Source organism: Rhincodon typus, chromosome 4 (genome assembly GCF_021869965.1).
Source record: "Rhincodon typus isolate 14 chromosome 4, sRhiTyp1.1, whole genome shotgun sequence".
In the NCBI taxonomy this organism is placed as follows: Eukaryota; Metazoa; Chordata; class Chondrichthyes; order Orectolobiformes; family Rhincodontidae; genus Rhincodon; species Rhincodon typus.
In genome coordinates, this window is record NC_063335.1 from 50,178,160 (window position 1) to 50,196,939 (window position 18,780).

The window sequence follows — 18,780 nt, forward strand, 5'->3', positions numbered from 1 at the left end:
TCCAGGCCCACAACAATGTACTTGACTTTTAACTGCCATGTAGGCAATTAGAGATTGGGGAAATGCTGGCTTAGTCAGCAAAACCTACAAGTAATAAAAATAAAACTTCTATGCTGGAAAAAAAGACAAATCAATCTTGCTTCATCTGGTCTTGAACAACTCGTCCTCTGGTGGTGCCACATCATACTTGGCATTTGCAGGTTTGTCATACCTGAATACTGTTATGATAAAATATTTTCTTTTATGCAGTTAATCCTCAGTGCAGTGAGAGGATTATTTTTATATTTTATATTGCGAGCAATCAGAAAGAAAATGTAACAAAGTGGTGTAACAAGCTTGAAAGGTATCAATTTTATGAAGCAATTTATTTCCATCAAATAAGACAAAACAAGTCTTGTAAATACTTCGTTTTGAAGAATGCAAGAAATATTCTAACTAAAATAGTTACAAAAAATATTAGTCTTCCAATCTGAGGAAATTTACATGTGAGACAAGACTAAACAGAAACACTTGCAATTCTTTTCAGTGCAAGTTTAAGAAAAATGTTGAATTTCATCGGGCATCAAAAACAACCACTGTGAAGATTCAAGTTAAGGAAGAAAATATGGATTGTAAAACTAGAGCTACTTAAAATCAAGCACAAAACCCTCCATTGTTACAGACATTAACGGTGGTAAATTCATCAAGCAGTACATAAACTACAATGTAATACATTTAAGTCCCCACTCAGAGTTAACTCTCATAACATTACTTAATCAGTGGAATTAAAGCAATGTCAATATATTCACCTAACACTGAGTTTTGCTTTAACATCATTCATGACCTTTAAAGTTTTGGTAAAGATCTGTAGCGCGGGTTGTGGGTGAGGTTGTTGACTTGCTTACTGAGCTGGCTTGTTTTTTGTCCAGATGTTTCATCACCATGCTAGATGACATCATCAGTGAAGCCTCTGATGAAGGCAATGATGAGATTATGGTATCCTTTGATGTCGCAGCTTTATTCACATCAATTGACATCCCACTAGCCAAAGAAACAGTGGCCACATTACTAGAGGAAGCAGCAACGCAGACCAGTAGCTCCATCAGCAATGACAACATACTTAAACTCCTAAACCTGTGCCTCACCTCGCACTTTGTCTTTAATGGTCAAGTATACAAACAGACCAACAGTACACCAATAGAGTCACCCATCTCAGGACTCATTGCAGAAGCCTCCCCTGCATTAAACCTAAACTGCGGATCTGGTATGTAGACGACACATTTGTCATTATTAAACGCAACAAATTAGAAGAGGCCCACCACCTCATCAACAACGAATTCACAAGGATTAAATTCACAAGGGAAGAAGAAAACAATAATCAACTTCCATTTCTGGATGTTAAAAGTTGAGCATATGACCAACAGGGAGTTCCAAACCTCAGTATACAGAAAAGCAACCCACACTGATCAAATCCTCAACTTCCACAGCATCCACCCCAACGTCCACAAACAAAGCTGCATTAGGACACTATTTAAATGGGCCAGAACACACTGCAACACTCCGGAACTAGGAAGGCAAGAGAAAAAGCACCTACACAAAATCTTTGCTGCGAACGGATATTCCCGCAACTTCATTTGTAGATGCCTATTAAACAGACAACAACAGGAGGACACAGTATGCCCTAACACACTGGCCACACTGCCCTACATCAAGAACATAGCAGAACTGACAGCAAGACTCCTAATATCACTAGGAATCATGGTGGCACACAAGCCCACAGCCACTCTACGACAAACACTCAAGGATTAAAGACCCCATTAAAGACAACATGCAGAACCACGTGGTTTACAAAATATCACGCAATGACTGACACAAACATTACATTGGACAGACGGAAAGGAAACTAACCATCAGAATATGTGAACATCAGCTAGCAGCAAAACGGCACGACAAGCTCTCCTTAATATCAGTACACTCAGACTATGAAGGCCATCAGTTTAACTGCGACAAAGTAACCATAGTAGCCCAAGCCAAACATAGACATGCATGAGAATTCCTACAGGCATGGTTCTCTACCCGTAATTCAATCAACAAACACATAGAATTGGACCCCATATACAAACCCATACAGATCAAAACCGGAAATGCCACTAGTCACCATAACGGACCAAACAGTATAAATTCCAAACTGAGGAGAATAACACTGATTCATTGGAGACTCCACTGATGATGTCACCTAGCATGGTGGCGAAAAGTCTGAATGAGAACAAGCCAGCTCGGTGAGCAAGTCAACAACCTGTTCATTCATGACCTCCGCAGTGCTCATGGTCCTTCCCTCAGGTCTTCAAGACCCTCTTCCCAGCTCCTGACACCACCCTCAACTCTTAAGTTCCGAGTGTCCGTTGTAAGCACTGGGCACTTCAGCTGCTCCTCCCACTCTGCTTGGTTTTCTGCCTGAGTTCCTTCCATTACTCTCTTTCTGACATTGGCCCTGGGTTTGTTCGACAGTTGTTCTCTGCTTGTGGCCGCTACCTCCCATTCAGCTCATAAGTCCTGTGTTCTATCTACTGACAAAAGTTGTTTGATGCAGGTAGTTAGGCCTGGCCAGCAGATACCTGAACTGACTAACTCTGCCACTCATTGAAACCTGGCCAGTCTAAAAGTACAATACTTCAGAAAGTTGTTTTAAAACACTATAATGTATTCCACTCAATATTTGATATTTAGTGACTTATTTTAGATTGCAAATAATTTTGACTACAAATATTCTTACAGTTTAGTATTTCAACCTGGACATTGTCTTTTCCTGAGCAAAAATTATTCCACAGAAACACAACTCTGGCATTAACATTGACTTGGGAAATCATGCCTCACTTAAAGCAAGTAGTATGGATGCTGGAGATCTGAAACGAAAATAGTATGTGGAGAAACTCAGCAGGCTGGCAGCATCTGCAGACAGAGACACAGAATTAATGACTTGAATCCAGTATGACTTTTCTTCTGACCAGAAACCAGACCACTGTGTTTCTGCACTTTGTTTTTATGTTTCACTTAGAGACGTGATTTCAAGAATGCAACTAAGTGAGGACTTGCTGTAGTTTTCAACAGTTAATAGCATTACTACACTCAATTCAGCAATCCAAGAAGCCCAAACTTGGATATTATTAATAAAAATCAGCATAACGAAAAGTGTTTAATAATGGTCACATTTCAGCTTAGATCCCCACATACACTGTATATGTTACAGGCAAAACATCAAGGCATTAAACCATTGTAATGCTATATTGCTTAAGGATACATCTCTTTGTTCTCTTCTTGTACATTATTCTGTAACCACATTCTCGGCATCGGATTGGATCTCTCGCTTTAATTTCATTTTCGGTATGACATTCTGCAACAAATAAATAATTAAACAGCCCAGTGTTCAACATCTGTCATAATTATATTCATGTCAGATTCATTTTTAAAAAGGGTGCATAAATATATGTCTGTTGAATGTTGCTTGTATACAGACCTGTGTGCACATAGGGAAAAAAAACTAGTTTTCTGAGCAGTTTCTCAGCAAGAGGAATGAGTTCTGCATATGTCAGTGAGACCAGTTGCCAATTTATAGTGACAAATCAATTCACTGCCACTGGTATCAATTAAAAACTCAGATGTTAAGAAAGATTACTAGACACAAGTATAGGTCTTTAATGCACAATGATGAAGCTTCATTAGAAAATGGCATGAGACTCATGCAGCAAATGTAGCTTTAAAAAAAGGGAAAAGTTCTGATTGCAAACAATTTACCAAACAAAGCATCAACTTGGCCACCATAACTAGCTAAATGAGAACTCAACAATTTATTGACCTCAAATTGGGAGACACCTTTGAAGGTGGTACATTCAAGGTGATCTCTTGTAATTTAGATCATACAGAAAATTTACACAGTGCAAAATCATCAAGAACTCATGAGTAGTCAGAAGCTCCGGAACAAATGAAACACTGGCACAATGATTGAATTAATAAAAATAGAATCAATAAAATATTTTCTTGCGTGAAACATGTATGACAAGTTTTATTTAAGATAATATATTTTATATGATATCTAACTTTAAATTTTCATAACTGGTTATATTGTGGGTGTGTGGCAGAATCAACTCAGATGGTGTTAAATCTTCTTTGAAGAAACATCAAGAAAATTAACAAATATGTTAATTATTGTGATGTTAAAAGTGATATTTATCCTTTATCATACATTTGTGTTTGAGTTATTAATTTGAGGGTCTTCTGTGTGTCTGAGGTTAATTATTAACTTTTAAGTACTTCTGTAGCCATGGTGATTTCTTTACTGAAATTGAATTGAATTAGCTCTATTGTCATATTTAGGCAAATGAGTACAATGAAAAGTTGCTACTTTAAGGCCTGGCTTTAGAGTGAATAGGTTTTCGTGCACCATTAATGAACTTCTGTTCATTTTAGTTTGTTTAGAGTTCTAGCAACGTATATAATGGGATCTTAAGGTTTGATAGATATTTCGGGAACTTGGTTTTGTTTAAGCTTAAGGAAGATACTGATAACTTAGACAGAGACTTTTGGTTTTAGTTTTACTTTGAGTGGGGCAGTCCTGTGAAGGCCCTGGATGAAGATTGTTGTTTGGATCAGTGTTCCCAGGAACAGAACAATATAAAGTGAACTAAGCTGCATTACTGTGAAAAGTTAGTATTATCCCCAGGCCAGAAATGAAACCCTGAAGAAATTAGTTAAAGTGAAGTACATTTAAGCTCAAGTATGTAACAGCTCCAGGAAGAGGCTATCTGCAACTCCAGTCTATATGCAACCTACTGAGGTGCCAGATACAGGGTCACTGGTGTGAGTTTTATACAAGTGGTAGGTTTTGGGTACTGTACAGAAGTTTGTTTTTTATTTTTTTAATTTTAGAAGAATGTTTCAGGATTAGTGAGATCATATTTTTATTGTGCTTGAAAATATGTATGTTGTTTAGTTTCTGTCTAATTTATCTTTTCTAAAATAAAGAACTTATGTTTTATGAGTTTTATATACTTATATTTTAGTAAAAGACCACTTTGTTAAAACCAGAACAGATCAAAATATGATCCATCAAGCCAGGTTTCAGTCTAGAAAATATGGTTTGTCCAGTAATAACATCAGCTGAGGTAAGAAGACTGTTGCAAATACTGAAGCTTTTTCTTTTCGATGTCAAAACTAAATGTTTGAAAAACAAGAATTCACTCTCATACAACATTGTAAAGTAGTTTTAAATATCTGAGGCAGCACATGCTTACGATTCCAAGGTGGATTACACAGCTCTGGAAGCATTCTACAGCTCCTGCCACCATACCCACCCCAACGGATGAACAAGGTTGTACAAGGCAGTGATCAGGAAATAGACAGTGGTTTACTTTGTTGAGTTTCAATTGCACTGGAACGACTGCATTTTTCTTTGTCACTTCTTCATCAAAAATCAGGGTTGTCTTCAGCAACAACACAACAAAATAAATCCAACTTCAATTTATACAAAGTTTGATCACTGAAAGTTAAGGCAACTGGCTTCTCCTACTCCACCCAATTTTACTAACCTCTGAAATCACAATGTAAATCAATCTTTTCCTATCTTTATAGCAAGCATATGAACTATAACAATCCATTCTCCAGCTGATGTGTATGGTGTTATGTTAATTGCTAAAAAGTGCAACAGACCAACATGACAGCAAGTTTCCTCCTCTTTCTGTACCATTAATCCCCTTCTAAAAGGAAACAAGGGAAAGAAGTGAGGATGTTTTGGACTGTACACACATGACCAGAGGGCAGGTCTATGCAGCCTTAGATCGCATTAAGGTGCATGAATCCCCTGGGCCTGATTAAGTCCATCCTCGGATATTGTGGGAGGCTAGGGAAGAAACTGCAGTGATTTTTGCTTCATCTTTAGCGACTGGTGAAGTTCTGGAAGACTGGAGGGTGGCTAATGTTGTTCCATTGTTTAAGAAAGGTAACAAAGACCAGCCAGTGAGCCTGACATCAGTGGTAGGCAAGTTATCAGAGAGTATGCTGAGGGACAGGGTCAACCAACATTTGGATGGTCAAGGTCTGATTTGGGATAGTCAGCATTGATTTGTGTGCAGGAAGTCATGTCTAACAAGTCTTTTAGAGTTTTTCAAAGAGGCAACCAAGAGGATTGATGAGGGTAAGAGCAGTGGATGTTGTCTGTATGGACTTTAGTAAGGCCTTTGACAATGTCCCACACGGCAGGCTAATCATGAAGGTTAGGTCGCATGGGATTCAGGGAGAGCTAGCTAATTGGATTCAAAACTGGTTCGATGGTAGGAAGCTGGGGGTGATGGCTGAACGTTGCTTCTCGGACTGGAGTGGTGTGCCACAGGGGTCAGTGTTGGGACCTTTGTTATTTGCATAAATGTAAATGTAAATGATCTGATGGGAATGTACAAGGGCATGATTAGTAGGTTTGCGGATGATGTAAAATTAGAAAGTGTAGTTGATAGTGAAGAAGTTTATCAAAAATTATACAGGGATCTTGATCAGATGGGGAAATGAGCTGAGGATTCGCAAATGCAATTCAATACAGATAACTGTGAGGAGTTGCACTTTGGAAAGTCAAACCAAGGTAGGTCTTATATAGTAAATGGTAAGGTCCTGAGGAGTGTTGTAGAACAGAGGGACCTAGGAGTACATATACATAGTTTGCTGAAAGTGGCATTATAAGTTGACAGGGTTGTGAAGAAGGCATTTGGTATGCTGGCCTTCATCAGTCGAGGCAATAAGTATTGGAGTTGGGATGTCATGTTAGTTGTATAAGTTGTTGGTGAGGCTGCATTTGGAGTATTGTGTACAGTTTTGGTCACAGGAAAGAGATAGTTAAACTGTAAAGTGTGCAAAGAAGATTTATGAGGTTGTTGCCAGGGCTAGTAGGCCTGAGTTATAGGGAGAGGTTGGCCAAGATAGGATTTTATTCCTTGGAATGTAGGAAATTGAGGGGTGACCTTATTGAGGTGTATAAAATCATGAGGGGCGTACAGAGGATGAATGCATTTAATCTTTTTCTCTAGGGATGGGGAATTGAAAACTAGAGGGCATAGGTTTAAGGTGAGAAGGGGAAGATTTAAGAAGGAACTAAGAGGCAACTTCTTCACGCAGAGAGTGGTGCATATATGGAATGTGCTGCCAGAGAAAGTGGTTGAAGCAGGTACAATAGAAACATTTTTTAAAAATTTGCATAGGTATATGGATAGGAAGAGTTTAGAGGGATAGGGACCAAATGCAGGCAATTGGAACTAGCTGAGTGGGCACAATTGTCAGCATGGACCAGTTTGGGCCAAAGGGCCTGCTTCCATGCTGCACTCTACTATTACTCTACTCTATGAAGATACTCTGTGACTCAATGAAGATAAAAACAGCAGAGTCAGTATTAAGGATGAAATATCCTTATATTAAATACATGTTGCTTTGAAGTGGAGAGTTTCACATAATGTACATGACAGGTTTTCAAAGCTTCTGGATTTTGTAAGAACTCAACTGGTGACTAAATTAACTAAAAAATTTCACCACGTTATCCTGATCATAAAATTGACTAAATATCTGGATCCGCAAGCCTCGAAGAAACCTATTGGCTTCCCGCAGGCCCGACCTCCCTGACTGCAAGGAAACCCAGAACCGACGCCCAACCAGCCCAGGAACAATAACTAACCCGGCAGCGACCCAACTATGAGGAAGCCTGCCCTACCCTGCACTGCCTTGCCCAGGAATGACAACCAGACAAGTTCCCCCCTCCCCAGCGTACTTCTGGCAAACATCCAAGCCATTGAGAATAAAATGGATGAACTTAAAGCTAGACCTACATTCCAGAGGGAACTGAGAGGCTGTTGTGTGCTCTGTTTTACAGAGAAATGGCTCACTCCTGCTACACCCGACAGTGCCTTACAGCCTGCAGGTTTCTCTATACATCGCATGGACTGCACGACGTCCTTGAGTAAGGCAAGGGCAGTAGGGTCTGCCTCCTAATCAACATCTCCTGGAGTTCAGATGTAGTGACCCTGGTGAGTTACTGCTCCCTGACCTAGAATATCTAACACTGAAGTGCCATCCCTCCTACATGCCGCACGAATTCACCTCAGCTATCCTGACAGCAGTCTACACACCACCCCATGCAAAAGTGAAGAGTGCTGTTGATGAAATATACACTGCTACAAATGGACTTGGGACAGATTACCAAGGCGTTATTCATCATAAGTGGTGACTTCAACCACGCCAACCTTAAGAGTGTGCTACCAAAATACCATCAACACGTCTCCTGTGCCATCAAAGGGCCGAATATCCTTGACCGTTGCTACATCAAAGATGCCTAATGCTCCACACCCCGTACACACTTTGGAAAATTAAATCACAATGCTATGTTCCTCCTCCTGGCTTACGAGCAGAACTTGAAAAGTGCGGACCAAGTACAGAAAGTAGTACAGTGCTGGCCTGAGGCAGTGGAAGGGCTTCCAGGGGCTGCTTAGAATTGGTGGACTGGTCCATATTCAAGAGCTGAGAGGCCAACCTGGATGAGTATGCCCCGTTACAGACTTCATTAGGAAATGTGTACAGGAAAACCAAAGAAGTCAGTTTGAATGTTCCCAATTAGAAACCATGGATGAACTGGGAGATGGATTATCAACTGAAGTCCAGGTGTGTGGCATTCAAATCAGATGACCCTGACCTTTACAGGAAATTCAGATACAACCTCTATTAGGCCATTACAGATGCCAAGAGGCAATACTGAACTAAGCTGGAGATCCAAACTAACCACACAGGCACACATGGTTTGCGGCACAGCCTGCATGTCATAATGGGCTATAAAGTAAAGAAAACGGTCAAAAATACATCCTTCCACGATACACTCAATGCATTTTATGCTCAGATTGGCCTTTTTGAGAGTGAACCTATGGAAAGCACTCAGATCCTGCCCATACCAGCTGGTAAGAGTATTCACTGACATTTTTGACCTCTCCTTACTACGATCTTAAATCCCAACTTGTTTCAACAAGATCACCATTGTCCTAGTAACAAAGAAAAAACATGCAGCTTGCCTCAATGTTACCACCTGGTGGCTCTGACCTCCATAATTATGAAGTGCTTCAAGAGGTTAGTCATGGCTTACATCAAATGTAGCCTCCCAGCCTGCCTTGAGCCCTTGCAATTCACCGACCGCTGCAACAGCTCCACGACAGATGCCATCTCCCTGGCCCTATACTCATCCCTGGAACATCTGGATAACGTGGATACTTATTGAATACAGTTCGGCCTTCAACACTATAATTTCAACCAAACTAATCTCCAAACTCCGAGACCTAGGTCTCTGCTCCAATCTCTGCAACTGGATCCTCGACATCTACAAGTTCGGTGACGACACCACAGTTGTAAGCCAGAACTCATACAATGATGAGACAGAATACAGGAAAGAGACAGTTTGCTTGGTGGCGTAGAGTAAAGATAAAAATCTCTCCCTCAACATCAGCAAAATGAAAGAACTGGTCACTGACTTCAGGAAGCAAGGCAGAGGGCACGCCCTTATCTACATCAGTGGAAATGGTTAAGAGTGTCAAGTTCCTAGGAGAGATGGTTGCCAACAGTCTGTCCTGGTCCACCCACATTGATGCAACAATCAAGAAAGTACAAAACACCTCTATTTCCTCAGGAGACTAAGGAAATTCAGCATGTCCACGAAGACTGAACATTTTTATGGATGCACCATAAAAAGCATTCTGTACGGGTGCATCACGGCTAGGCACGGCAACTGCTCTGCCCAGGACCCTAAGAAACTACAGAGAGTTGTGAACAAAGCTCAGTCCATCTTGCAAGCCAACCTTCCTTTCATTGACTCCATTTTTACTTCCTGCTGCCTTGGAATGGCAGCCAAAAACATAGAACAGTATAGCATAGTACAGGCCCTTTGGCCCACGATGTTGTGCTGACCTATTATCCTACTGTAAGATCAAACTAGCCTGCATACCCTTCATTTTACTATCATCTATGTGCCTATCCAAGAGTCGCTAAAATGTCCCTACTGTATCTGACTCTACTACCAATGCTGGTAGTGCATTCCATGCACCCACCGCTCTCTGTGTAAAGAACCTACTTCTGACATCTCCCCTATACCTTCCTTCAATCACCTTAAAATTATGCCCCCTCATGAGTCATTTCTGCTCTGGGAAAAAGTCTCTGGCTATCCACTCTATCTATGCCATTCATCATCTTGTACACCTCTATCAAATCACCTCGCATCCTTCTTTGCTCCAATGAGATACGCCCTAGCTCCCTCAACCTTTCCTCATAAGACCTGCCCTCCAGTCCAGGCCGCATCTTAGTAGATCTCCTCTGCACCCTTTCTAAAGCTTCCACATTCTTCCAAAATGAGGCGACCAGAACTGAACACAATATTCCAAGTGTGGTCTAACCACAGTTTTATAGAGCTGCAGCAAAACCTTGCAGCCCTTAAAATCAATCCGCCTGCCATTGAAAGCCAACACACTATACGCCTTCTTAACAACCCTATCAACTTGGGTAGCAACTTTGAGGGATCTATGGACGTGGACCCCAAGATTTCTCTGTTCCTCCAAACTGCCGAGAATCCTGCCATTAACCCTGTATTCTGCATTCAAATTCGACCTTCCAAAATGAATCACTTCATACTTTACTGGGTTGAATTCCATCTATCACTTCTTTGCCCAGCTCTGCATCCTGTCAATGTCCTGTTGCAACCTATAACAGCCCTCCATACTATCCACAACTCCACCAACCTTCGTGTCATCAGCAAACTTACTAACCCACCCTTCCACTTCCTCATCCAAGTCATTTATAAAGATCACAAAGGGCAGAGGTCCCAGAACAGATTCTTGCGGAACACCACTGGTCACCGAGCTCCAGGCTGAATACTTTCCATCTACTACCACCCTCTGTCTTCTATTGGACAGCCAATTCTATATCCAGACAGCTAAATTTCCCTGAGTCCCTTGCCTCCTTACTTTCTGAATGAGCCTACAATGGGGAACCTTATCAAATGCCTTGCTAAAATCCATATACACCATATCCACTGCTCTACCTTCATCAATGTGTACTGTCACATCCTCAAAGAATTCAATAAGGCTTGTGAGGCATGACCCGCCCCTCACAAAGCCATGCTGACTATTTCTAATCAAACTATGCTTTTCCAAATAATCATAAATACTATCTCTCAGGATCCTCTCCAATAATATGCCCAGCACAGAAGACAGACTGACTGGTCCGTAATTCCAACGATTATCCCTATTCCCTTTCTTGAACAAGGGAACAACATTTGCCATCGTCCAGTCATCTGGTACCACTCCAGTGGACAGTGAGGACGCAAAAATCATCGCCAAAGGCGAACCTATCTTTTCCCTCGCTTCCCATAGTAACGTTGGGTATGTCCCGTCCGGCTCAGGAGACTTATCTATTCACATGTTTTTCAAAATTTCTAGCACATCCTCCTTCCTAACATCAACCTGTTCGACCATATCAGCCTGTTTCACACTGTCCTCACAAACTACAAGGTCCTTCTCACTGGAGAATACTGAAGCAAAGTATTTATTAAGGACCTCCCCTACCTCCTCCAACTCCAGGTACAAGTTCCCTCCACCATCCCTGATCGGCCCTACCCTCATTCTGGCCATCCTCTTGTTGCTCACATAAGTATAGAATGCCTTGGGGTTTTCCTTAATCCTGCCCGCCAAGGCTTTTTCATGTCCCCTTCTAGTTTTCCTAAGTCCATTCTTCAGTTCCTTCTTGGCTACATTGTAACCCTGTAAAGCCCTGTCTGATCCTTGCTTCCTCAACCATAAGTAAGCTTCCTTCTTCCTCTTGACTAGATGTTCCACATGTCTTGTCGTCCAAGATTCCTTCACCTTACCATCTCTTCCTTGCCTCAGTGGGACAAACCTATCCACTACTCGTAGCAAGTGTTCCCTAACAACCTCCACATTTCTGTCGTCAACATAATCAAAGACCCCTCGCACCCCGGTTATAATCTCTCTCAAACTCTTCCGTTGGACAGAAGACAAATACGTGTACCAACAGATTCGAGAACAGCTTCTTCCCCATTGTTATTAGACTTCTGAATGGACCTCTCAAATTTAATGTTGACCGCGGCTCTTTGTGCACCTTCTCTGCAGCTGTAACATTGTATTCCTTGCCCTGTTCTATTACTGTTATGCACTTTGTATGGTATGATCTGCCTCTACTGCATGCAAACCAAACTTTTTACTGTACCTACGTACATGTGACAATAACAAGTCAAATCAAAAATGTAACAACACAATCCATTTTGTTATTCAAAATAAGAAATGTCAAAAGTGGTCCAGGTTTGTTAACATTACCTCCACAAATATAGACCATGGGCTGTTGCTTTGGAGGCTGCAAGTCCTTCTGGATATCCATTTCTATCCAATTTTCAGTTTAAACTGAAAGACAGTCAAATGTGAATAATAATATAGTCATCAAGTTTTGACTTAGACAGTTCTACTTGGGTTTTCTAAATATCAATTGTAACAGACTAGTCAGATGTTAAAATACTAGCTTTGATATTTGTCAGTGAATCTGTTAAATTCAAAAACAAAATATATGTTTGGTAAACCTAACCTCCAATTCCATTTCCAACGACAGTGATGTAAAAGTTTCATGTCTTACTTTATACTGGCAAACTTCAAAAAGTATAGTTCTTTTAGCTAGTGTTCCACTTGTCTGGATGACTACAGCTCTTAGAGCATTCAATAATCTTGATGCTACAAAGTACAAAGCAGCCCACTTGACTAGCACTGTACCTACAACCTTAAATATTCATTTCCTCTATCATAAATAGGTCCCACACGAGATTAACAAACAAGGCAAGGGAATGTGGCAGAATGGATTACACATTGGCTTCAAGACAAAACAGAGAATATGAGTAGAGGGTAATTATTAAGAATGGCAAGAAATGAGAAGTGGTTTTCCACAAGGATCAATGATGGAAACATTGCTTTTCACAATTTACATTACAGTTTCTAAATTTTCAAATGAAAACAAATGGTGGTGATGCTGGTCAAGGGAGGGTTAATATCAAGGGCTTCAAAAAAAAACCCACGGGGAGGACATTTATAAAATTATGCACAATGGGGAAAAAATTAGCAAATGAAGTTCACCACAGGTAAAGGTGACGGAGTGCATTTTGATAAGACTAAGCAAGTCAGTTGTTACCTGGAAGTGTCAATTGGGTACAAATACAGAAATAATTAGAACTTCAGCCAAAGGTTACAGCCCACAAGTAAAGCAAACTAAGCACCAAGCTTTATTTCTAGAGGGATAGAACTTGAAAAGCAGGGATGTTACGCTAAATCTGAATTGGAACTTGGTTACAGCATAGAGTACTGTGTGCAGTCTAGCCACCATATTATAAATAGGATATGGAGACATTGGAGAGGATGCAGAAGATTTACAAGAACGATAACTGAAATTACATAACAAGAAAGGATTGACTGACTGGATTTCTCTCCTTTGAAAAAGTGCTGATGGGGTGCCCAGTAGAAATATTTAAAATTATTATTTCTTTTTGGAAATAGAGTGGGCACAACATTTCCTTTTGTTGAGGGAATGGCCATTTATATAAAATTATCACCAAGAAACCCAACAGAAATTTCAGAAGAATCTTCTATACCCAAAGGGTGGTGAGAATGCAGAACTTCCTACCACAAGAGAGTGACTGAAGCAAACAGTATAGATGTAAGAGAAACCAGGCAAAGGTATCAGGGAGAAACAGATTTACAGTGCTGAACTCGTATGAGACAATAGTCCCACTTCTGTTGGACAAGTGCATCCATTTTTGGGCTCCAGATAGAACGTGAAGGCATTGGAGAGAGTGCAGAAAAATTTCATGAGAATGGTTCAGGAATGCGGAACATCAAAATAGAGATATACTGTAGAACATGGGACCATGTCCCTGGAGAAGAGAAGTCTGAGAGGAGATTTGTCAGAGGTTTTCAAAATGATGAGGTGTTTGGTGGACAGAGTAGATAGGAAGAAACTGGTCTCACTGGTGTAAGGATTGAGAAAGAGAGGGCACAACTTTAAAGTAACAGTCAAAACATGTAAAAACAACATGAAGAAAAACATTTCCACAACATAATTAGTTAGGGTCTAACAGTGTGGTAGAGACAGGCTCAATTGAGAAATTCTAAAGGGAATTAGACTGTTATTTGAAAAGGAAAATAATGTACGGCTACAGGGAAAAGGCTGTGGAAAGGTAGCACAAGGCGAATTGCTCAATTGGAGAGCCACTGTGCATACAATGAGTTGAATGGTCTCCATCCACAGTGCGATAGATTTAGGTGAGGCAAAAGTGGACTATAAACCAACAGACGTGTATCAAAGCAGCCTATGTCTGTGCCACATGCAAGCAATTTACAAGATGCACTACAGACTCTGGTCAAGCTCCTTCAACAGCAGATTTTAAAGCTGCAACTTCTTCCCACCTTTGACAAGGGCAGATGTACAGTATTACCAAATTCAAACTCCACTCCTAAGTTACACCACCTTGACTTGGAACTAAATTTTTATTTCTTCAATGTTCCTCGTTTAAAATCCTGGAATCGCCTTCCTAACAGCACTGAATTGACAACATTGACTGCAGCAGCTCAACTAAGGAGTTAACCAGCACCTTCACAAGAGCAATTACCGCTGCCACCATTGCTCCTATCCATTAACAATTTTTTAAAATGTGACCAGATCACATCTTTTAAGCATCCATTAAGGAATAGCGCAGAGATTCTTGAACTGCAAAATACTGAAAGATCACAGTAGAATAAGCAGTACGAGAGGCAGAGAGCACAGTCAGTCAAAGGTTTCAAAAGCAACAGAAAAAAAAATTAAGCTGTGACATCACAGAGCAGCAGGTAAGTAGTTGTTTAGTGAGCGTTACAGATTGAGTTTTGATCCCCAAGCTAGGGAATTTGGTTCAGCTCATCTAATAATGAAGTAATAGCAAGTTATAAATTAATAACTAGATTTAGACAGCAAAGGTAAAGTAGGCAATTAGAATTCAAAGTGTTACATTATTTTCTGATAAGGGTAGGTAATAGCACAATAACAGAGTAGCAGGGATACCTCAGCCCCACACAGTGCCTGTCAGACTTCAGTACCCCTTCTCATATTAAAGAGACAGTTATAGACATAACATCAGATGGTACGCCAGAAGGGTGATCAAATGAGACCAAACAAGTTAACTAAGGAACATAAAAGGGATAATCATAATCACCATTGACAGTATACTGTACACTTTCAAAGAGTTAGAGATAAATCAAAGAATAAATACACAAGTGCAGAGCAATAACAGTAGCTAGGAATTCAATTACCTTAATACTAACTGGGATAAAATTACTGTTTAAGGTACAATTTTCTGAAAAGTAAAGCTAAGCAGATCAGTGGGATAGCATTTTGTTAGCGATTGTAATGCAGTGAGTTTTACTGCAGTAATGGAAAATGATACACAAGAAAGATTAACTTTTTTTTGAATGTCCCACTTTACAAAGCTGAGATGTGATTAAGCCAACATGGTACCTGTGGATATCAAGGAGCACATGGAGTAGGAGATGGCAAAAAAAAATCTTGTGGCAAAGGCTGAAAACTCAAAACTGAAGGAGTCTAAAGGAGTATAGAAAGTGCAGGCTGAAATTATAAAAGCCAAAACATAGTATGAAGAAATTTTGGCATCTAAAATTAAAGTAAACCAAACATGCTCTATAAAAAGAGCAAGAGGACAACTAAGGAAATTTAAGGGTCCATAAGTCATGAACGGAGGTGGAAGACCCAGGCATGACTCTTAATGAAGACTTTGCAACTGTGCTCATGAAAGAGGCTGACAGTGTAGAAAGAAATATTGCATAGAATTAATATATATATTTGTATACCAATTTAGCAAGGCAGCATTAAGAGGTTTTAAGTTGCCAGGGCCTTTCCAGGATGAAATGTATTGCAGGCTAACAGAATATAAGCAAGGAAATAGTGAAGTTTTCCGAGGAAGGGTCCCAACTCGAAACGTCAACTTTCTTGTTCCTCTAATGCTGCCTGGCCTGCTGTGTTCCTCCAGCTCCACACTGTGTTATCTCTGACTCCAGTATTTGCAGTTCTTATTATTTCTAATAGTAAAGTTGTGTCATTTTCCAATCCTCTGGCTTCAGGTTTCAGCATTGTCATTCATTGTTTAAGAATGGAGAAAGGATAGCCCAAGTTCCTTACAGGTCAAAGGAATGCTACCCTATTTGGAGGACAAATTACTAGAAAAAATTTGAGACAGTATAAAGCATATAGAAAGATGCAAATTAAGCAAGATCGTCAGCATGGATTGAAAGGTAGGTCATGTGTGACAATGTGTTTTTTACAAGGTCATACAAGCACAGGTCAATGTGGGTAACTCATTTGGGGCGTAATTAAGCTTACAGATACAAAAATTAATCATAGTTCCTAGTGAGGGAGGAATGTGCACGAGAAAAATCAATGCAGTTGTCAGCCAAATAAGGCAAGGAAATACACACTAAATGGTATGACAATAAGAAGTGTAGATGATGAGGAACATTGGATAGAGATCCACAGATCCCTGATGTAACAGAGAGGTAGTTAAAGTGATCAGGGAGGCATACAGGATATAGTCTCTGCCTGAACTAATGAAAGAAAGTAAGATCAGGGAGATACGAGAGAACTATGCAGAACACTAGTTAAACTCGAATTGCCTACAGTTCTGGGCACTATATTGCAAGAAATCCATTTAAGATCTTTAGACACACCTTCCAAAACCGTGACCACTTTCAGCTAGGACAAGGGCAGCAGATACATGGGCACACCACCATCTGCAAGTTCCCCTCCATGCCACTCACCATCCTGACGTGGAAGTATTATGCCATTCTTTCACTGTCATTGGGTCAAAATCCTGGAAGTTCCTCCCTAATAGCATTGTTAGGTCTGTCAACAGTATTGGACTGCATGTTCAAGAAGTCAGCTCACCACCACCTTCTCAAGGGGAACTAGGGACGGACAATAAATGCTGGCCCAGGCAAAGACGCCCCCGTCCCACGTGTAAATAAAAGAAAACGTCAGCGGAGTTCTGAGCAAGGGTCACCGGACCCGAAACGTTAACTCCGTTTTCTCCTTCACAGATGCTGCCAGACCTGCTGTGCTTTTCCAGCAACTTTGTTTTTGTTCTTGATTTACAGCATCTGCAGTTCTTTTGGTTTTTAAAAGGTCAACGGAGATTGACAAGTTTGTTGGGAATAATAATACTGAATTCAAGACATGAACGAATGGTTAATAGCATTCTATTCCACTCACCACGCTGCTGCCCCCACTCCCCAAATTTGATACAGAATATGCAAAAGTGAGATTTTGAAGGGTAGTTTAAAAAGTGGTTAAGCGTGGGAAAGTCAGAAAAATTTTATTTTTTAAAAAAAGTGACACATCCAACTCATTTTTCAATCTGACATAACGGGCTGAATGGCACCTGGCTATGCCTCCACAGTAGTTCCCTGCCACTAGAATCCCAGCAACGAAACAAGACGGAAAGACTCAAAACAGAAGCAAGTTACACTTCCACCGATTTGCTCCGATGCTTTCCAACGACTCCTATCCCACACTAAGCCCGAGGCCCCTACCATTACCAATAACCTCTCTTTCTCTTCCCCCAAAGAATTTTTTTTATCGATCCGGAGGCCAATTACTTCGAGATTATTCGCGGGATATCGATCTGTTTGTACCCATTCCCTCCCTCCTTTCTTCCTACCTACCTTGGCAGCATCTACCATCTCCCAGTGGAACCGTCTGGAAAAATGTGCCTCCGCAGCACAAACGCGCAACAGGCCGACCACTTCCGGTTGGCGAGAACAGTAACGCGGCCGCTGACAGGTCGTCCGGCTAACCAATCAGAGTTTTGGATACGAAATTCGAACGGCAGCGGCGGCACTGGATCATGAGGAGGGGTGTGGGGTGACAGCTGAAGAAATAAACTTTAGGAAGGTAGCCTGTTAAAATACAAATGTAAGTGCCGTTTAACCAGAGGTTGCTCGCCCGGTTCTTGGTGGATTGAAAGCTTCTGCCGTATCAGCTACGTAAGTATGAGACAAAAACCGAAATAACTGCGGATGCTGTAAATCAGGAAAAAAAGACCCGAAGTTGTTGGAAAAGCTCGGCAGGTCTGGCAGCATCTGTGAAGAAAAAAAAAAATCAGAGTTCACGTTTCGGGTCCGGTACCCTTCCTCAGAACCGGTTCTGCTGCCGAGCTTTTCCTGCAACTTCTGTTTTTGTACGTAAGTACGAGGCGGTGCTTCGTGGTTTAAATAGAGCCTCGTCTGTCTCCCTCAGTGTTTCTGCTCTATTGAACTGCTCGCTGGGCCTCGAGGCGTCTCCACAAACTCGAAAGAACTTTGAGTCTGCCTTCGCTTCAGTAAGTTGTACGTTTGCGTGCTCGAGGGAATGCTTTCTTGCATGTCGTAGAGACGAGCGGAGTGAGTGGTGGAGGGGGAAGGGGAAGGGGAGGGAGTGGTGGGGGGTGGTGAACGAAAGGGGAGTAGAATCCATTGTCTCTTTCCCAAACCCCTCTAAATGTCAACATTTGATTCTATTGTACATTGCTTGGCATCATTTAGATCATGTTAATTCAGCATGTTCTGGTAAATATTTTTCTGTATAATCTCTTCTTATTTGAATAACTTGAGAAAATCTCTGATCACAATTCCAAGCCTTTTCAATCTGGATCTCAAAAGAAAGTTTCCT

At 40.9% G+C, this 18,780-nt stretch overlaps 2 protein-coding genes across 2 annotated transcripts in view; one reads left to right on the forward strand and one right to left on the reverse strand.

Annotated features, from left to right (window-relative positions):
- Window positions 1-346: 346 nt before the first annotated feature.
- Window positions 347-17,923, reverse strand: polr2k (RNA polymerase II, I and III subunit K). Its single transcript, XM_020528852.2, has 4 exons — window positions 17,796-17,923; window positions 12,369-12,452; window positions 3,278-3,370; window positions 347-575 (listed from the first exon to the last, which is right to left on the reverse strand). Exons 2-4 carry the CDS (start codon window positions 12,427-12,429, stop codon window positions 553-555), a joined length of 177 nt encoding a protein of 58 aa, XP_020384441.1. The 5' UTR covers window positions 12,430-12,452; window positions 17,796-17,923; the 3' UTR covers window positions 347-552.
- Window positions 17,924-18,411: 488 nt separating this feature from the next.
- LOC109928921 (F-box only protein 43) overlaps window positions 18,412-18,780 on the forward strand; it is a 29,622-nt gene continuing 29,253 nt past the window's right edge. The window contains exon 1 of the mRNA XM_048595754.1: window positions 18,412-18,451. The gene's annotated coding sequence lies outside the window, so the exon portion shown is untranslated. The remainder of the gene's footprint in view (window positions 18,452-18,780) is intronic.